Source organism: Calliphora vicina, chromosome 2, assembly GCF_958450345.1.
Source record: "Calliphora vicina chromosome 2, idCalVici1.1, whole genome shotgun sequence".
NCBI lineage: Eukaryota > Metazoa > Arthropoda > Insecta > Diptera > Calliphoridae > Calliphora > Calliphora vicina.
This window is the reverse complement of record NC_088781.1, coordinates 79,556,446-79,578,333: the sequence shown is the minus strand read 5'-3', so window position 1 is coordinate 79,578,333 and position 21,888 is coordinate 79,556,446. Positions and strand designations below refer to the sequence as shown.

Below are 21,888 nucleotides of genomic sequence, written 5' to 3'. Positions count from 1 at the left end.
AAAAAAAAAAAATCTTATCCTTTTTTATAAAAATGAACATTGTTACAACAATAGAAAATTTTAATCAAATAGAAAAAAACTTTTTAAGTTATCCCACAACTATAGTTTATATGAATATTCGTTCACTTCGTTTAAACTTCACCCCTTTCTCAGCTTCGATACATAATATTATAAACAACATCAACTTTATTATCCTCGTCGAGACAAATATTACAGATGATGAAAATAATATTTACAACATAGAAGGCTTCAACTCTCACTTTTTTAATAGAGAAGGTAGAGGCGGATAGATAGCAGTATTCGTCAGAGACAACATAATACACACAAACATTAATCTTAAAACTATCTCTTTCGAAGCAATACAAATTAATGTAAGTAATAAAAACAAAACTTACTCTCTTATTACAATATACCGACCGCCAAACAAAAATATAAAAGAGTTCATAATAGAACTTGACAAAGTTCTAAACAAAATAAAAAACAAACAAGATGTTATTGTTATTGGAGATATCAATATTGATATTCTCACACAAAACATCACAACAACAAAATACACTGAGATGCTGTCTTCTAACGGACTACAAAGTATAATTAATGAGAGCACAAGAGTAGATATCAACAAAAAAACAAGCACTTGCATCGATCACTTACATATACGAAACAATATAACAACAGCAAAAACACATGCATCGATAATAAAAACAAGTATATCTGATCACTACTCTCTCTTCTGTTGTGTTTATGATGAAGAAAATAAACAAAACCAGGGTGCGGAAAATATACTAAGTCAGGGTACGAGAATAAACAAATTTAAAATAAACAAATTTATTAAAGAGACTAATTGGAATAACTTAGCTGAACAACATTTGAACGCCAATGATCTTTTTAATAAAATTTACGAAAATTTTACAAATATTTACGAAAAATCGAAAACACCAAATAAAACTGTAAAAAAAGAAAAGTGAACCCATGGTTGAACGATAATTTATTAAAATGTTGTAGTTTTCGGGATAAACTTTATAATCGATGGCTAAACAACAAAAACAATAAAACATTCGAATATGAATATAAAAAATTTAGAAATTATTTAAATAAAAAATTGAATTATGCTAAAAATGAATATTATAAAACAAAATTTATGGAAAATAGAAACAATTCGCGAATTACGTGGCAATTAATTAATGAAGTAACGGGTAAAAAATCTAGTAACATTGATACAACGATAGTTAATAACTTTAAAATATTACTGGTATAGCAAACAAGTTTGCAGACAATTTCAGCAATAATGTTCAAAAAATACTACATAATTGTACAATTAAGACTTTTCAGTATGAAAAGAAAACAGTACAAAACTCTATATATCTATCACCTACAACTGAGGATGAAATATATAACATTTTAAAAAAATATGAATTCAAGGAAAGGTGCCGGTATAGATGGAATCAGGCCCAAGGACATAAAATATAATGCTGCCTTTCTTACACCTGTAATTACTGCCTTGATCAACCTGAGCATCCGTAACGCGACAATTCCAAGACAATTAAAAAGCGCAATAATACGACCAATCTATAAAAATGGTACAAAAAGCGACTGTAACAACTATAGACCCATTGCTATATTACCTGCTATAGAAAAAGTACTCGAAGAAATAATAGTTAGAAGACTTAATGAATTCCTTAGGAAATACAAGATTCTAAACTCTAACCAATATGGCTTCCAGAAAGGAAAAAATATAAATCAATTGCTGGGAAACTTTTCCAACCACATAAACAAATGCCTGAGTGAAAACATCCACTGCCTAACTTTATTTATCGACTTTAGCAAAGCCTTTGACACGCTCTCGCACTCTAACCTTTTAGAAATTCTGGAACGAAATGGAATAAGAGGCAATTGTCTACAATGGCTAAAACATTATTTAGAGCTCAGAACTTACCGGGTAAAAATTAGTAATACGTTAAGTAAGGAGACATCTTCCAAAAACAACGGCGTACCACAAGTCTCAAAACTTGGTCCACTGCTTTACCTTATATATGCAAATGATATGATAAATATTCTCAAAGAAAGCTCAGTATTTGCCTATGCGGATGACACTGCTATTGTTGTCTCTAACAAAAAATTAGAAGACGCAAACAAAATCATGCAAAATGAGCTAAACAAGATAACAAAATGGTGCCATGATAACGGCCTAGTCATCAACGCATCCAAAACGAAAATCATTCACATAAAACCACCACATCTCACAAACAGTGATATTAACATAAAATTCCACAACAATAAATGCCTTCACAATGCCAACCTCTGTGTAGACACATGTAACACATCTATAGAACTTGTTAAAAGCTATAAATATCTCGGAGTGTACGTAGACGAAAATTTCAAGTGGCTAACTCATATTAACTATCTTCGAAACAAACTAAGAAAAACTGCATACAGTCTGTTTCAATTAAGCAATTGTGCCACCTTCCAAGTCTTGAAACAAGCATACTTTTCTCTAGCTGAATCATACATAAGACATGGTATCACGGCTTGGGGCAGCTCCACATATTGCAGAAGTCTTCAGCAGTCACAAAATCAAATCTTAAAAATCCTATTAAAAAATTATCAACACAAACAACTACTACAATACGAAATGATATATGGCAACGATAACAATGCAAGTACAAACAACACCAGAAATATTAACAACATAAACAACAACACACATCTCAACACCACAAATCTCAACAACACAAATACCAACACAAATCTCAACAACACACATCTCAACAACACAAATACCAACAACACAAACCTCAACAACACAAATTTAAACAACACAAATTTCAACAACACAAACCTCAACAACACAAACACCAAAACAAATCTCAACAACACACATCTCAACAACACAAATACCAACAACACAAATTTCAACAACACAAACGTCAATTACTCAAACGTCAATTACGCTTATGTCAACGCCACCTCAAACATAAATCTGAACATCACACACAACACCAATACAAACGCTAGTAGTTTCAACACAGCAAACAACATAGCTACCAAACTACAAATATTAAACATCAAAAGCATATGCTGTACCACTTTAATTAATGAGTTCTACAATGATCATAGATTCCTGAAACCAATCGATCACCTGTACAACACAAGACGTCGAGCAGAAGGAAGATACAAAGTAGATCGCCACAGAAATAACTACGGCAAAAATTCATTAAATGTTATCCTACCAAATATTTTTAATAATATACCAACGAATATATTAAACATCGCTAACATTTATAGAAGAAAAAAATTATTAAAATTATATTTCATAAATTCGCAATGAAAATAAAACATTTAAATTGTATTTTATATTATAAGTTTTTTCATCCTGCAGACAAGCCAATAGGCTTCGCGGGGTTAGAATTAAGAGAAAATGTAAATCAATTTCAAAGTTAATAAATAATGAAAGAAAAAAAAAAAAAAAAAAAAAAAAAACGCTTCGTAACCCCAATGAAACTTTTACGTTAACCTGTTTACGTTAATGCAATGAAAAGTTTCGTTAATAATATGAAATTTTACGTTGTATTTACGAAAATTACGTTAATATTACGATTCAGGCAAAATGAGTATTTTTTGGCATTTCGTAGAGTCATTGATGCTACGAAACTTTTTACGTTAATATTAGGTAAAACTTTAACGTGAGATTCAATGTATAAATTGAATAACGAATGTGTCCAAATTAATTTTTTGGAATAAAAAAGGTTTAATTGGCAAATCCTAATAGTTTTTGTGTAAATATAGTAATATTTGTATGAAATACAGCACCCCTTAAAAATTCAATGAAATATTTACGTAGCCATAATGAATTTTTTGTTTTCCATTTTTTTGGATTAAATATTGAAAAATAAAAAAAATAAATTATATAAAACAAAATTATATATAAAGGAATCGAATTAATGTAGTTTTTAATATTTAAATTGCTTAGTTCTTGTTATTTTGCTAATATAACAAATTGTCATTAATGAGACGAAAAACGCCAAAAATTATGTCATTTTACATTAATATTTTAAACAAGTTTTTTAACAATCACGTAATTATGACTAAAGTTTAATGAAACCATGTCATTAAATTAATGAACTTGTAATCCATGCAACGTAATGTGTCATTGCATTTCTTTGCAAACAAACCATAACTGGACTTTATGGCAAACATATTTTTAATGAAAATTTGTAGTAAATACAATGATTTTATCATTAATTTAACGTAATGTGTCATTCAATAAAAACAAAATTAAGTATTTAATATAATAATAGTAAATACAACGATTCGGTTATCAATACAACGTAAAGTTGCGTTGTATTGAACGTTTCTTAAAGAAATAACGGGACACAAGAGAATGTTGATGCTGATGGACACAAAGAAAAATAAAATAGAGTTGGAACATAATGTGGCACGTTTAAAAAAAATACAACAACAACATAAATTGCATCATCTTCTGTTTTGAGAGTTTCTTTTTATTTAATTTTAGTTTATTTTAAACAGTCAACAAGTGAAGAGTTGTTGTGTTAAAAATATAATTGATTTATTTGTTGTTTATAAAAAGTTGAAATTGTGATCAAAATCTAATTTGGTAATAAATAATTTGAAGTGTTTTTTGTGCAAAAATGGATTGAGGAGGATTTATTTCAATCAATTGAGGAAGTGGTTTTCGATTCAAGTGGATCAATGACTCATAAGAAAGGTAAGCTATCATTAATACATCAAAAGGAAAATTTATGATACCCATTAAAGAATACGTTTAAATTTTATTTTTAGATGAAGAAACTCAAAAAACACGTTACAATATCTACTAACTTCTTGGGGCCTTGGGGAGAAAAACATGTCTCAACAAATTTTGAGTGACTCTCAGGAATCCAAAAACGTTTCATCACCATTTTTCACTATCTCAGTCTTCCTGCAGCGAAAATTTTTTTTACTGATATTCAATTATTTTTCATTTTAGCGGTATTCACAATGTAGAGTACTTGGCCTGGTAATGTAGTAAAAGAGCACAATATCAAAAAAATAAAAACGAAATACATTAGAAATTAAAATGTTTGTCAATAAATAGCTTTTCTGTTTTTTTTACTAGGCCAAGTACTCTACATTGTGAATACCGCTTATATTTTTTGTATTTATTTATACAAATGCGAAGTATGTATATTGAAATCGAATTTAAATATAAAAAGTATTTAAAAAGTATTAATACATACATATGTACATTTAGACTAAAATCCTAATAAATTGTAATTATAAATAACTTATTTTTGTTCATTATTATTATGAAAGGAATCGTTTTTGGAATGAAACCTTTTATTAAAATAATGATTAATATTGTTAATATAATGTCTTATAATCATTATATTTATGATATATTTCATTTCATTAATGAAGGAGCACATTCTATTTACGAAACAATGTAGGAAAATCAATGACAAAATTAATTTTTGAAATGTAAAAACATCGTTCCATTAATGTAGGATATAATTATATTAGTGAAGTAATGTCATTAAACCAATGTCAACATTCATTGCATATATGATAAAGTTTCTTAACATCAATGAAACATGTCGTCATAAGGAGTGAGATCGAAAAATTCTTAACATACATATATGTTTATAAAAAAGAAACCACTAAACTTACAGCTTTAATTTTTTTTTTATTTGATTGAAATTATTATTACAATTTACAAAAAAAATTATTTTTATAGTTTTAATCACTAGTGATGAAATTTTGAACCTTTTTCGGAAACCCTTCCATTAACGTTTTTATAGTGCTTTCTGTCACTTTGCTCGAACATGTAGTCCATCTCCGTTTAAAATCTACCACACTTTTGGACACCTTTTTTGTACTCTTCAATTCTCTTTTAACAAGAGCCCAATATCTCTCCACTGGCCTTAGCTCCGGGCAGTTTGGAGGATTTGCCTCTCTTGGTACAAATACCACATTATTGTTCTTGTACCACTCAAGGGCTTGTTTGCCATAGTGACAGGATGCCAAGTCAGGCCAAAAATAAGTGGACACATTATGAAGTCTTATGAATGGAAGCAGCCTTTTTTGTAAACATTCCTTGATGTAAATTTCGGTATTTATAGAGCCCGTTGTAACAAATGAGTGGCTTCTTTTGCCGCAACTGCATATTGCTTGCCATACCAAAAACTTTCTGGGAAATTTTGTCTGCTTTTGGGTCCTAAACTTTTCTTCAACATTCCCTCGAGCATCAGCAACATAAAATTTTTGACCTGGAAGTTGCGAAAAATCTGCCAGAACATACGTTTCGTCATCCATTATGCAGCAAGAATATTTTTTTATAAAACTTGACTTCAATTTCCGTGCTCTGTTTTTGGCCTCTAAATTTTTAGTAGCGTTCCTGTCAGGAACTTTTTGAGCCTTGTATGTTTTTAAACCTGCATTAGCTTTAACTTTTCGTACCAAATAGTCCGAGCACTGAGCTAACCGGGCTGCTTTCCTACCGGATGTGTTGGGAGCTCTTTTGAAAATGCGTTCTATTTTTTTGGCTTTAGAAACATCATGTGGACCATTCCTTCTACCTGAACCAGGTTTTCTATCAACTGACAAGTTCTCCCGGTACTGTTTAATAACATTGGAAACAGTTTGACGGCAGACCTTTGTATGCTTGGCCAACTTTTTGTAAGACCAAGTTGGGTTTTGTTGAAAATATTTAATAATTTCAGTACGCACTTTTTTCTGGTCACTCATTTTAATCAGATTAACAAAAAAATTAATATAATTGACATTACACATAATAACTGACATGTTTTTCAAAGGTAACTTGATCAAAAAAAAATTCAAATAATACTTGGGTTAAAAAATGTAATGAAAAACGTGTGTTAAGAATTTTTCGATCTCACTCCTTACTATTAATGCAAAATCGTTAAATTAATGATTTTTTTCATATTAGTATTGAAAGAGATTCATTAATTTAATGAAACCCTTTCATTATATTGACGAAATTGTATCATTGGTTTAATGATATTTGACATTGTAAACACGTATGGTGACGTTATTTATATATTCTATATTAATGACATTATTTCATTATATTTATGAAAATTTTGAGATTAATGAAACATTTTTCGTTAATGCAATGACACCGGTAATCGGACTGATTTCAAGAACAAAATCATTAATATAACGTAGAAAAACGTTGTATTTACGAAGGTTTTTCTTTCAGTGTAACAATTGGTGTCAAAAGGGGGATTGCAAATTAATAAGCATGAAGTTTGAAGAACTGAAAGTTGAACAACTCAAGAAAGAATTGAGTAAGTTGGAACTACCAACAGCAGGTAACAAGGCAGAATTGCAAAAAAGGCTAATAGATGAATTCAAGCGGCGTGATATTGACATCGGTACTTATGAATTTGAGTACAAAGAAGAAGCTGAGATATGTACCCGTTCAACAACGAGCAACATGGACTTAAACACAATGTTTGCCGCCATGATGGAGAAAATGAACGAAAATTCGAAACAGCTTGAGGAGGTTAAAACTGAACTTCTTGCTGAAGTTAAAGAAGAAAATAAAATAATGGAAATGAAATTTCAAGAAACTTCTAGATTCAACAACGAGAAACTTCTTGCCGACAATGAGAAACTTCATGCTGAGGTTAAAGCTGAAGTCAAAGAAACTATCAAACACTTAGCTGAAATGGAAGCGAAACTTCAAGAATCCTCTAGAGCTACAGATGAAAAAAATCAGGAAATGTCTGAGGTTATTAACAGCAGAGTGGATGTCGTTGACAAAAAGGTGTCCGAATTAGAGAGCGTCCTAGAAAAACAATCCCAAGATGTTGATAATAAATTTCTCGATCTGGAAATGAAAATTAATAATCTTCAATGCCAAGACGGACCGGTGCGAATTATTTCAGAAACATCGAGTAGAATAAAGGCTCCTAGTTTTGATGGCAGCACACCATTTAATGTTTTCAAGTTCCAGTTTGATACAGTTGCCAATAGAAATGTATGGAGTAATGAATAAAGAGCTATAGAATTGATTTTGGCCTTGAAAGGGAACGCAGCAATAGTTCTTGAAAGCATACCAGTAAGTAACAGAAATAGCTATGATGACATAATGGATGCTCTACAACGTAAGTATGGTGGAGAACACATGAAAGAAATATACCGAATGGAATTGCGTGGTAGAGTACAAAAACCTAATGAGACGCTACAAGACTTTGCGGCAGAAATCGAACGTTTGATGCAGCTTACATATCCAGACGAAAACCATCCGTTATTGGACCATTTCAAGATTCAGGCATTTGTGAATGGGCTTCGTGACCCTGATGTAAAACATGCGGTTTATGCCACACGGAAGTCAACATTTGCGGAAACCGTTTCATTCGCGTTGGCACAAGAAACAGCAAAATTAATGTCTAAGCCGCAAATATGCAAGGTACGGAATATCGAGGTTATAGCTGAAAATGAGAGAAATATAGTCAGTGAAATAATAGATCAGATCAGATATGTTTCAGCATCAACAAATAACCAGATGGCGAATCATCAAGCATTACAGGAGCCACCTTTAAAGCGAGCTTGCACTGAGGGACAGGATCTGACACCCACACCTGATGGCCCTACCATCTCCATATCAGTACTGCAGCAGGAAAATAAAAATCTTACTGCTAGTGGGTACATCAACGGTCGGAAGCACATCCTTACTATGGACACGGGAGCGTCGCAGTCTATCATCAGAACAGATTTAGTAAAGAAATCGATGGAACCAATTTGCAATGTAAGTCTACGCACCGCTACTGGAGAGCCTGCCGCTGTCCATGGTAAAGTTAATGTGAAACTAACTATTGGTGGTATTAGCGTAAATCATGTCTTTGTTGTGGCCGAAATTGTGGACGAAGTAATCATTGGTGCAGACTTCATGATTAGTCACAGCATTACTTTGGATATGGGACAAAAAGTCATGAATTGGCGAAATGTTAAAATACCCCTTGACGTCGAATATGAGAGCAAGTCTCAAGTAAGAAAGTTAGTTTTTGTTGAGCACAAAAGGTTGCCACCGCAGTCAGAGGATTTGGTATGGGCCCGTGAGGAAGTGGAGCATTGTATAGACAATGGTTTGTTGGTGTTAGAACCAGCGGATGTGAGAAGTGGCCATGTAACAATGGAGTCCCTCGTTGAACAGTGCAACGACAGAATGGTTCCTGTTGGAGTGCTTGGTCTGTCCCGCAGTGAAAATATCATCAGGCCGGGTTCCAAGATGGGTGAAGGTGCTTCAGCAGAAAAAGAAATGCATGAACTCGTTCGGAGACGAATTAAAATGACAAATGACCAAATGAAAACCAGATATAGCTCACAACGTAATAAGGGTTTGTCATCCAAATTAACGAATCACTGCAAGGGACCAAGGCGAATACGGAAATGTGGAAGACCGATATCGGGAATTATAGTTGAACATCTGAAACGACTAGCCGCCTATGGGAGAAGTGAATCTATGCCTATTCGGGACGAACAGGCTTAAGTAGGGGGCAGTGTTACGAAATTGTACTTGAATTCAAATATAACGATTTTAAGGGCTGATTCAAAAGTAGCATAATGCTTTCAAATAACAGTGCTGTAATAGCGACTGTGTGTAGGCATTATTAAATAAAAACTTTCAGTTGATTTGATCGTAAGTTTGCAACGCTGTATTCGATTTCGAATATTCAGTTAAAGAACATTGTAGAAAGTACACCACAGATGGCGTATGTATTAGTAAGATCTAGAATATTCGAATTTTGACAGTTAAAGAACAATCTAGAGTGCAGATGACAGTGTTATAAATAGTGGCAGAGGTTGCAGTCGTGAGTGAGTTTATCAGAGACGCTTTTCGAATAAACATCATCTAAGTGCCTTAAAGTGTGTTGTGTTTTTCAAGTAAATTCGTGTACATTATAAATTGTGTCTGTATTTCTGAGAATTTATAAACGTGTATAAAAAACATTGAGTGGCTATTTAATTCTGCTGTTGTACATTTTAAAGAAATAAAGAGTTGTTACAATTTTCAAACTACTAAACGGCTTTTATTTGCAATCAAAAGTATCCGGTTTATTTAAAGGAAATAAACCAGCGTTTTGAAAAGGTTAAAACGTAACAATATCAAAGTCTTATTTTAAATTTCCTCGCTTAGTTGCTAATTTGGATGTGATACAAAATATCATCACAAATGGCATCCTTATATTTGCTCCACTAATCAGTTGGTTTGGATTGGAAACATGTTGAGATAATTATCGAAAACAATATCGTATTTGATGAGCATTTGTCAAAAGCACAGGATCTCCGAGGATGTATTCCCAGTGAGTATCATTTTCTAACAATCGCAAGCGCTGACACGCTTCGCTATAGTTTCACACAATTCACCATTTATAGTTCGCAAATCTTGGAATGATGTTGGGCCAAGAACGTTGACTAAAAGCAAACACAAATAGAAACACTCATCGTTTCTTGGATGGACTGTGTAAATGCGACCTAATGCATCGGTGGAAAAAATAGGGGAAATCTGGAACTGGATTCCCTTTTTCCGCCTTTGAAATTTCTGAGACGATTGATTCCTGCAAAGTCATAATTTCGGCACATTTAAAAAATCTGGTCAATGCTGTAGATGGAGGTCGATCAACAGGTTGTAATACATTCTCCTCAGTAAAGTACACTCTTTGACCATTTTCCAGATGTATTGCTAAATGAACAACATTTGAATGTCTTTCATGACTGAGAAATTAAAAAATGCACCAAATTGCTTTCTTACTGCTAACATAGCAGTCCATTTGATATTTAGTGACTTCATCATCATGAAATTCTTAGCACTAACTCATGTTACATATTAGCAGATGTATTTGATAAGTGGGCATTAAGGGGGCAAATTAGTGGTCGTGAACAATTTTTCTTTCTGTAAAAAACTTTTGTGGACTATTGAGAACATTAAAAAAAAAATTACCAAAATCGGTCCTGGTGCTCTGCGATTTTGGATATATCGAAAAAAGTGGGCGTGGTCAACTTTTCTTACAGTAAAAACTTAAATTGGATTACTACGAACATTTCAACAAAAAATTAGCTAAATCGGTGCAGCCGTTTTCCGATTTTTGATAAATCGAATAAAGTGGGCATAAAAGTGTGCGTGGTAAATTTTTCTTTCAGTAATTAATTGGATTACTACGAACATTTCAACAAAAAATTAGGCAAATCGGTGCAGCCGTTTTCCAATTTTAGGTAAATCGAAAACAGTGGGGGTAAAAGTAGGCGTGGAAAATTTTTTCTTTCAGTAGAAACCTAAAATAATAACAAATGTGTCTTATTTTTTAATTCTTAAAATATGTATATTTTCATCGTCATCATCAGAAAATAAATAATTATTATTTACATTTAAATGACTTGAATTTATATCTAAGAAAATTTGACCATTTCCGTCATTATCCCAGTTCGTTAATGAATTTTTAATGCTTGATTCTACATTATTAATGCCCTCTATTAAATAGTATGCAACTATCATTCTCTTTAACTTATAATGCACCCAAGCATATGTCTGAATACCATCGAACTTTATATATCTCTTGTCATCATTGTGACTTAAAACTACTTTTTCTTTTTTTTGAGTATTTGATGGATTTTGGAATTTTTAAGTTCTCCATTGTTTTTATTCCTAATTGACTACATTTTCGCCCATTAACCTACAAATTCTCTCATAATCACTCCACAGTTTTCATCATTCCCAATATTTATACCCTACACCACCATAGTGGGGAGGGTATAATGCGTTTGTGCAGATGGTTGTAACGCCCAAAAATATTAGTCTAACACCCACGGATACGATCGGTCCATAATTAGTCATAGCTCCCATATAGACCCGCTTCCGAAAATCACTTTTACTTGCATAAATCGCTTAAAAATATTGGTATACACACAAAATTCAACATAGTTAACTTTAATATAGACATAAATCACACGACCTAATTTCGTGGTGATCGGTCCATAATTGGCCCACTTCCATATAAGGCCCCCATATAAGGCCCACTTCCGAAAAATGTTTTTGATCTTTCACTTAGTGTAGGGTATTATATGGTCGGGCTTGACCGACCATACTTTCTTACTTGTTTTTTTATTTGCAATTGGTAAATTAAATTTATTTTGAGGGCTATAATCTGAAGTATCAAAACATTGAAGTACATCATTTGAGATATCTTTATACATATCATCTTTGGTTGTAATGGTATATATAAATGAATCTGTATCCAAGTAATTTAAATGTATTCTACTCTCAAATTTGGGTTTCATAACCATAGTGAAATGCGTATATTTTCCATTTCGAAAGTTCTAAAACACTAAAACCTAAGTACATAGGTTTATTACATTTAATATTCATCCGTTTAAGTTGTACGGCAAACATATCATCCCCTAACATAGACAAACTATGGAAATTCAATTGTGCAATATGAGCTCTTGCTTCCTTATGATTTCTTCTGCCCGATTCCCACTTCTTTTTTCTACATTCTCCATAGCCTTTCCATAAACTGCATTATTTAACAACAAGAAATATTTTTCGAATTCATTTTTCGCTTTAATACTATGAAACGTGTTTAAGTCGATGTATGGCTTAACCAAATTTGATAACTCTATGGATCATTCCCACGACAGCCGGTTCTACGCACCGGAATGACCCGAGCTCACTCGGCCAAGGGCTGTCAAACCAGCAACAACAACAACTTTACAATTTTTAATCACGGAGCTGCACCTTCCGGCATTGCTGCTCCGCATCCTACTGGTCCGTGCCGGAATTGAAGTAAATCCCGGACCATGGTTCTGCACGGTTTGCCAGAACCGACTGCACCACATGTCAACACAATTAAGGTGCAACTCTTGTTTGGGCTGGTGTCACCTTAGGAATTGTTCCGGACTAAATCATGAAAGGGAGTGGTCGGAGAATTACGTTGCCCCATGCTGCCAGCGACGTAGTTCATCGGCGTCTTCGGCATCATCGTCGTCATCCTACGCCACACCTCCACCCTCCCCACCGCAATCACAACAACAGCAGCAAATACAACAACAGCAGCAGCAACAACCATCGCCGCTCACACCATCGATTGCAGTCCGTAGACCTGGGGTGATATCCATATTGCAGTTCAACTGCAATGGCCTCCAAGGGAAAATATCTGAGATAACCCGATTTATGCGCCAACACAACATCGTGGTCGCTGCGGTCCAGGAGACAAAACTTACGAGTAATTCCAGTCTGCAAAGTTGCAACGGATACAACGTTCTCCGAAAAGACCGCACCAGAGGCAACGGTGGAGGCATCGCGTTTATTATACACAATACCGTGCAGTATAGGGCTCTTTCTCTCGATCTGAATTCTAGAGACCAATATCTTGAAGTTCAGGGTATAGCGGTCAGATCGGGAGATACGGAGTTGGAGCTCTATAATGTCTACATTCCGCCAGTAGCCAGTTGTCCAACAGGCTACCATCCCGACATTAGGACCTTACTAGATGGTGATACTCGTTTGGTCCTAGGGGATTTTAACGCTCACCATCAGCTCTGGCACTCAAGTCTTGGGGAAGACCAGAGAGGAGCGTCACTGGCGGAACAGATTGACGAATCCACCTTCTGCACACTAAATGATGATGCCCCCACACGGATTATGGGTAATTGCGCAAGTTCGACAGACATCACCATAGCGAGTCCTGGTCTGATTAACTGCACAACCTGGCGTGCAGTTATTTCTCTAGGATCAGACCATTTACCCATAATCGTTTGTCTGGATAGACCCAACGATTTCATCGTCTCTGAATGCCGAACTTACATCAACCAAAAGAAAGCAGACTGGCACGGCTTCAGAGAATTTACCGACCGCATCTTCAATGGTCTACCGATTCCCTCCAACGTACACAAAGCAGAGAGGAAGTTTCGCGAAACCATCACAGCAGCAGCCGCTCGCTTCATTCCCGCTGGTAGAATATCCGTAGTGCGACCGCACTTCCCAGCAGAAGCAGCGGGACTCGCAGATGAGCGTGATGACATCCGAAGTACCAACCCTGACGACCCTAGGATCGTCCAGCTGAACCGCGATATCAGCAGGTTGGTAAATGAGGACAAGCGAAACAAATGTTTGGATCATTTGAAGAACTGCAACTTAAGTTCTGGAGTTGGCAAGTTGTGGTCCACAGTTCGGTCTCTCTCCAATCCGACTAAGAAGGATGATAGGGTCGCGATTAAGTTTGCAGATACCACCATATCCGACCCTAAACGGTGCGCGTGAGCTTTTTGCCGACAATTCATTGAGCACCCCGAGAGAGACAAGGCGAAAAGAAGTATTGTCCGCAAACTACACGATCTTCCAGTCTCGGACACACCACGACTTTACACGCCAACTGAAGTTGCAGAAGCCATCAACACAGCTAAGCCTTCAAAGGCAATAGGACCTGATGGTATATCCATGCTGATGCTAAAACACCTAGGCGAGCGGGGAGTCGAGTACCTGACAATGGTTTTTAATCTGTCAGTGAGGAGCTTAACAATACGCGATGTCTGGAAAATGGGTCGAGTGATCCCATTGCTAAAACCTGGGAAAATCGCGAGTGAGGGACAATCGTACAGGCCGATTTCCCTCCTGTCACCTGTAGCGAAGACACTCGAAGCTCTTCTCCTCCCCCAGCTGACCCGTCAACTACCAGCTGCTCGTCACCAGCATGGATTCCGTAAAATGCACAGTACCACCACAGCATTATCCGCCATAGTCACTCAGATCTCACAGGGCTTAAACCAGCAGAGGCCTTGTGAACGAACTATCCTAGTGGCACTTGACCTGTCGAAAGCCTTCGACACTGTCAGTCACGCCACACTCTTCCAGGACATCCTGCAGTCCACAATGCCCAACAACACGAAGAGATGGATAGTGAACTATCTGAGTGGCAGGCAGTCGTTCGTGGAGTTTAGAGACAAATGCTCAAAACCACTTTTGATAGCCTTTTTACCTCCTCAGCACACGCCACTGCAATCACGCATAAACTGCGAAATAGGAACAAGGTCCTCAAAGCACTAGCCGGCAGTACTTGGGGTATGGACAAAGAAACCTTGCTTGCTACCTACAAGACGATTGGCCGGTCAGTGGTCAACTATGCTGCTCCAGTGTGGTCGCCTTCGTTTAGTGATGCCCAGTGCAGAAATATTCAAAGCTGTCAAAACGCAGCCTTAAGGACCGTCACAGGCTGCCTTCAAATAACCTCCGAACACCACCTTCACGAGGAAACCAAGGTTCTACCGATCAAGGAACACAACGTCATGTTGACGCAACAGTTCCTTCTGGGATGTCATCGGAGGAGTCATCCAAACTTCAACATCACACAGTTGGAATCTCCCCCGAGGCATGTCAGACAGGACCTTCGGAAATACGAGGAGAACATACAGAGGTATGTGCAGGATCCATTTGATCGCAGCTCGTATATGACAGCTTTGAACGACATTCACAGAGACGCCATCAATTCCGCGGTAGCAGGATACCGTATGAATGTCGTACTTGGAGGTCGCCCACCACCGATAGCAGACGCCGAGAAGGTTCTGCCGCGTGGAACAAGAGTCGTTCTGGCAAAACTTAGATCAGGATGGAGCAAATGGCTTAATGCCTTTTGGTCTCGCATAGACCGTGCCGTCCTTAACTTATGCCCAGCATGTGGTCAGGGTCCTCATGACACCCTCCACATATTTAACTGTTCAGCCAACCCTACTCAGTCCAATGGATTTATGGACTCATCCTGTTGAAGTAGCTCAATTTCTTGGACTTGAACAACATGCAGAACCACCAGAACATCCAGATTGATTATTGTAAATTGTTCATGCTGCTACAACAACAGCAACAACTCTATGGATTTTTTTCAAAATCATACCATTTGCTATACTTTGTTTCAAAACTCTAAATGTATAGAATAATTCTTTTTATTAGTTAAGTCAGCTATTAATTTTTCATTTCTCATGGGAGGAATTACTTTTGAGGACAGAATGGTAAATCATTGTGTAGATCATGTAGTTCAGTAGGACATTCTGAATCTACTTAAAAAATATAACCCTCACTGGACTCGTCTTCAATAAAATTTACATTAAGTGAATTTATTTCATCATTATTTAACCAAATGAAATTGTGACATTGCCCAACCATACAAGTTATTTGCATCCATGTACATTAGTGTCCCAAAATTTATTTTTTTTTTTAATTTTGGAACACATACCCTCTATTTTTTATATATATTTAAAACTATAGTTAAATATGAAATTTTGTCTTTCTATCATGATTGCAACCCGTGCCGACTTCGATTTAGTTTTGAGATGCATTTACAGGGGGGAAAATGCAATTTTTGTAAAAATTTTGCCGTTAAATATTTACTTTTGCAATTTAATTTAAAAGAATCGAAATGTGAACGTAATTGTCGTTCTAATAAGTTATTAAAAAATCGCCAGGCCATTAACGTGTCTCAGGCCACTAGAACGATAAATATAGGAACAAAATTAACATATTTTGAAATATATTAAAATAAAAGCTTATCTTTACTTAAAATATATCCATATTTACTTGTATATGAGTTTTTGTATTCGTAGGATACCGTTAACCTATTCACAGGTATAACCAAAACGGCAGTTTCGAAACTCCATTTTTAAATTTTTAAAAATGTTGTTAAACAAATTTCAGAATTATTTAATCATCACATTGCACTATAGTTCAAAGTATCACTTTTTCCGTGCGAAATTCACATTTCGAAGTTGTCATTATTCATTATTTTTTATTGTCAACCTGTTACTAAAACTCCAATGCAATCAAATTCGCAATTGATTTTTGTAAAATACAAAATACGGCTTGACAGCACGACTTCAAAGTCAAAGTTTCGATACATTTTTAAAAACTTGAGAATAGTATCAATATTATATTGTAACTTTTAACCGTTAATTGTGGAAAGTGTGTGAATAATTCAAATAATGTTTAAAATGGAAAACAACGAGACGTGAAAGTACTTAATTTTTCTTTCCTAAATATTTGGAAATTATTTCCCTTTATATTAAAACTTACAATTTTTAAACATAACCTTAAAGTAATTTCGTTTGATTACAAAACTCTAATTTTATAGAAGCTTTTAAAAAAAGCTTTGTTAAACTTAAAATAAAAAGAAATAAATAAATTTAAATGTTGTGAATTCATTTCACTTTATTTTACACTGCGCATTTTTGCGCTTTCTGAGTATTTTAATTTTTTTCTAGGTTACTGTGCTGTAAAAAAAATTAACTTTTTGAAATTTGGCTAAAAGAACGCCCAAAAGACACAAAGTATGATGCTATTATTAAATATATTGCGAAGAAAATTAGTGCTCCTGTTATTCCTAAGGGTTGTAAGAAATTATTGGATGAAAAAGTCCGCCTTATTGTCTACAATTACTTAAAAGTAAAATGTCAAAAATGCGGAAGAAAGGAAGATAACAGATTTGTATATTTGGTTACCAACGACATTCACAGTACACAAGGTATTAATACATTCAAAGCAGATGATAGAAAACACATACGAAGAAATAGGATCGTTTTAAAAACTGAACATACCCGAGGTGTCCTACTATGGGAACCGCTGGCCGCAGCTCTGGTGATCCCTTGTGGTCAAAATAAAAAATTTAAACTCGACAACACTTCTTCTTTGCGCATGTCAAATTTCATTCAAATCGGACTAAGGATTTAAATTTATTTCCCTCTATTTTTTCTATACCACTGTGCAAAGTTTTATCTGATATGTCAATTAATATTTTGAATTAAATGTGTTTACAAAACGAATTACTGATTCAACTAATTTGACTGAAAACTAATATGAACTAAATTTTTTCTAATCAAAAGCAATGAATTTACTTTATTTTACTCCTGATGGGTTAATGGTCGACAAAGGGTTAATTTTTTCTTAAATTTGTTGAAAATATAAGTATTTCTACCTATGGTCCAATTTTAGTATCAACCAGTAGAATACTTTAATAGTTATTAATTTCGCACGCATGAAAAGTGATAGTCCATTGGGATTTATTGAGAACATAATATGAAATATGAAAAAGTATGACAATACATCATATAGTTTGTCCGTACCTGCGATTTAAATTTTGCGGCCATATTTTGGCGAATTAGCCGAATTTCTTTACTGTTATGATTTTTAAGTAAAAAGTATTCAGAATATTACAGTCCAGGTAATTATAAATATAGTCTAACCCCCATATGCATAAAAAGTTTATAAATTTATCAAAGGTTTATAAAACAAAATTTCCATACAAAATCTGTTTCATAAACCTTTGATAAATTTATAAACTATTTATGCATATGGGGGTTAAAGTTTTACTAAAATCGGAAAACGTTAACTCTTAAATCGTGAAGGTCAAAGGTAAATTTTTTTCAATATTTGGAATTTCTAATGGAAAGATAACTAAATGTTATATATTTTTGGGCCGATTTTGATAAAACTTAAGAAAAATTGTACCTTCAACTCTACATAATTCGCTTATAAATAAGTGGCTGTCATACGATGATAAATTATGAAAGAAGACTGGAATGAATTTTTTAATTTTAAAATTAATGCTACAATGCTTGTGAAGAGCAGACCTATAACGACCAGTTGTAATGATTCACATTGTGTTATCATTATTATTCTTAAAACCAATTATTTCTAAGCCAAATTTTTAAAATACAATTATTTTGGACAATCGTAATGGAATCAATCTATACAGCTTTTCTTTTTACAAAAAAAAGGACGGATGTAGGTTGTCTGATAAAAACTGATAAAATACTGCAGTATTTTTAGAAATTAGAATATATTTATAATTTTTTTTAAAGTACATTTTTAAAAACTATAAACATTTTTCAAAACTGAAAAATAAATTTTCAACATTTCTTAACCGAATAAGAAAGAGGAATCAAAGTGGAAAAAAATGTGAGCGATAAGAATTTAGCTTTCATTCAAACTTAACTCAAAGGATTTATTACACTAGAGAATATCATCAACTCTGATTTCGTCATTATCAAAGTCGAGCTCCTCCCACCATGTGAATGACAAATGGAAAGAATTTAGGAAGTTTCCTAAATGTTCTGTCAAAATTGTCAAAATTTTTGTTTTGTGAATCCATTTCTGCTAGTTCTTTTCCATTTTATTTATATTTTACAGGTGGATCCACTTCAATCATCCGAATTGTGGCCCGTGTGTTTCCGCTACCACCCCCTTCGGCTTTGCAAGCAATTCAAGAGGATGACACTGCGGCAGCGTCAGGGTCCATCGCTATTGCACCAATTGCTTTGCGGGTACATATTTGCTTAGGACTTGAAGCAATGAAAATAAAAGGTACGGAATAAAATATTTGTTAGTTAGCTGGCGAAATATTAGAAGAATCGCAATTAATAATCAAAATATTAACTTAGATTAAAGTGGAGTTGAATGTGATTTTGAAACGGTCGTTGAAAGTGATATTGAGGACATTTATATGACATTTATAATTATTACATTGAAATAGATGAAGGCCATTATCTTAAAATATATTTATATAAGTGATGTTATTAACCGCGTACGTAAGTGTTGCAAAATATTTAATAAATCGAATGATAAACACAAATATTGCAAACTAACGTTTTGTTGCATGAAAAGCATGGGGTTCGTCTTATACATGATTTTGAACATGGTTGAACATCTTTGTCTAACATGGTAATAAACTTTTTGCGTATTTGTAAATGCGTCAATCATGCACTGACTGACTTCAAAATAACCAAGTTCTTAATACGTTTATATTGTATTTGAATTCAGGATCATGTCCAACTAGCTCAAATGTTGTAAAGCATAGCTCCAAACGGAAACTAAATGGTTTGCTAGTCAATTGTTTTGTAGATTGTTCGGGAGTTAATCTGATCAGAATATTTTTGTTGAAAATTTAATAATGGACTTTGTTTTCGAATGTTTTTTACCATTATCAATACTTGAATTGTTAACTTAACGTTATTTTTTGTTTTTCTTTAACAATAAAATATTAAAAAACCGAAATCAAAACTTCATTCTTTACTTTTTTAAAAAAATTAAAATTATTCGAATAATTCGATTAATTTTAAACGTGTGATCGAATTATTCGAACAAATTAAAATCTCTTATTCGAATTATTCGTTTTATTCGAACAAGAGAAAAATCGAATAATTCGAATACCCTAGTGACAACCCTCTGATCGGCCTCGACTGAGTGGCATCGGCCATGAAATCAGCGGCCGTGTAAAAACGCACAAAGCCAGGCTTAAGCGGCAACATAAAAAAACGAATGTCGTCGACTATCATCACGAAAAAAAACCCAGAATTTACAACATTCAACAAAAAATATTTCTATAAAAACAAAGAAAACATTTATATAAAACCAAACAAAACATTTAAGTGAAAACAAAAACATTTAAGTGAAAACATAAAACATTTATATTAAATAAAAAAAACGACATTTATATAAAAACAACAAACACAAGAAACGTGAAAATGAACATCACAAAACATAAATATTTAAACAAAATTAAAATATAAACCACACAAACACAAAAATAAATAAATTTGAATTTTATTATTTAAAAACCAACAAATAAAATCTTTTGTTTTTTCATACTTAAATGCACAAAAAATAAGTAAGTTCACTCCAATTCCTTTGAGTAGTTACGACTAATATAAAACTGAATTTATTTGTTACATTTTGCGTAATAAGTTATAAGTTAATTATCTATTTTGGTCTCACAAAATAGATACAGAAAATCCAACTACAGTTCGGAATTTGTTTACTCTGTTCGATATCGTAAATGCCGGGAACAAGCATTAATTCAATGTATTTAATATTTTAAATATAATTTTATCATTCAATGTGTACTAGAACAAAACATATATAGTTCTAAGATTTTTTTGTTATAATGTCGATTTATATACATTAGAGTGTCCCTTATAATTAAATTTTTTGAAATGTTGAGACGGTACCCCCGTCTCGTAATGACATAAAATACCACCAAAAAATTGTTTAGCTTGTTCTAAGAAGGGCAACCCGACTTAGGGATTTAGTTTTGAGGTGCATTTACAAGGGGAAAAATGCTTTTTTTTCAGTTTTTGTAAAAATTTTGCCATTAAATAATTAATTTTGCAATTTAATTTAAAAGAATCGAAATGTGTACGTAATTGTCGTTCTAATAAGATATAAAAGACAAAAATTGGTTAAAAAATGTTAAAGTTATTAAAAAATCGCCAGGCCATTAACGTGTCTCAGGCCACTAGAACATGAAATGTAGGAACAAAATAAACATATTTTGAGAAATATTAAAATAAATGCTTATTTTTACTTAGAATATATCCATATGTACTTGTATATAAGTTTTTGTCTTCTTAGGATACCGTTAACCTATTCGCAGGTATAACCAAAAAAAATATTTTATTTAACGGCAGTTTCAAAACTCCAATTTCAAATTTTTAAAAATTTTGTTAAACAAATTTCAGAATTTTTTAAAATTTCAATATTGCTGATGAAAATTTGATTCGTATAGGAAACAAACTTCAAAATATTGCATTGTGTATTGGAAAATAGTATTACTAAGCCATTTTGAAACATTTTCACATTTTTGTTCAATTTTGACCACACATTTTTCAAAGGGCAAAATATTGTATTTATACCTGATTTTTGCTTTAATAACGTAATTAATATTTTATTGAGGATTTTTGAGTAATAAAATTAATTTTAACCCTTTAGTGTACTTTTGATTTATTAAATTTAAAAAATAACTTGAATGATTGAGTTTATTTAACTCTGAAAAACATTAAAGTTAAAGTTAGTTTTTTGTGAGTTTAAAAGTTGAGAGTCTTTTTAAGCCCAAG

At 33.6% G+C, this 21,888-nt stretch overlaps 2 protein-coding genes across 2 annotated transcripts in view; one reads left to right on the top strand and one right to left on the bottom strand.

The window, feature by feature from the left end:
• bsk (mitogen-activated protein kinase dJNK) overlaps positions 1–21,888 on the bottom strand; it is a 432,504-nt gene that overhangs the window by 166,546 nt on the left and 244,070 nt on the right. The window lies entirely within an intron of this gene.
• On the top strand, positions 12,815–14,278 carry LOC135952586 (uncharacterized). The gene has a single exon (XM_065502599.1). The coding sequence runs from the start codon at positions 12,854–12,856 to the stop codon at positions 14,276–14,278; it is 1,425 nt and encodes a 474-aa protein (XP_065358671.1). The 5' UTR covers positions 12,815–12,853.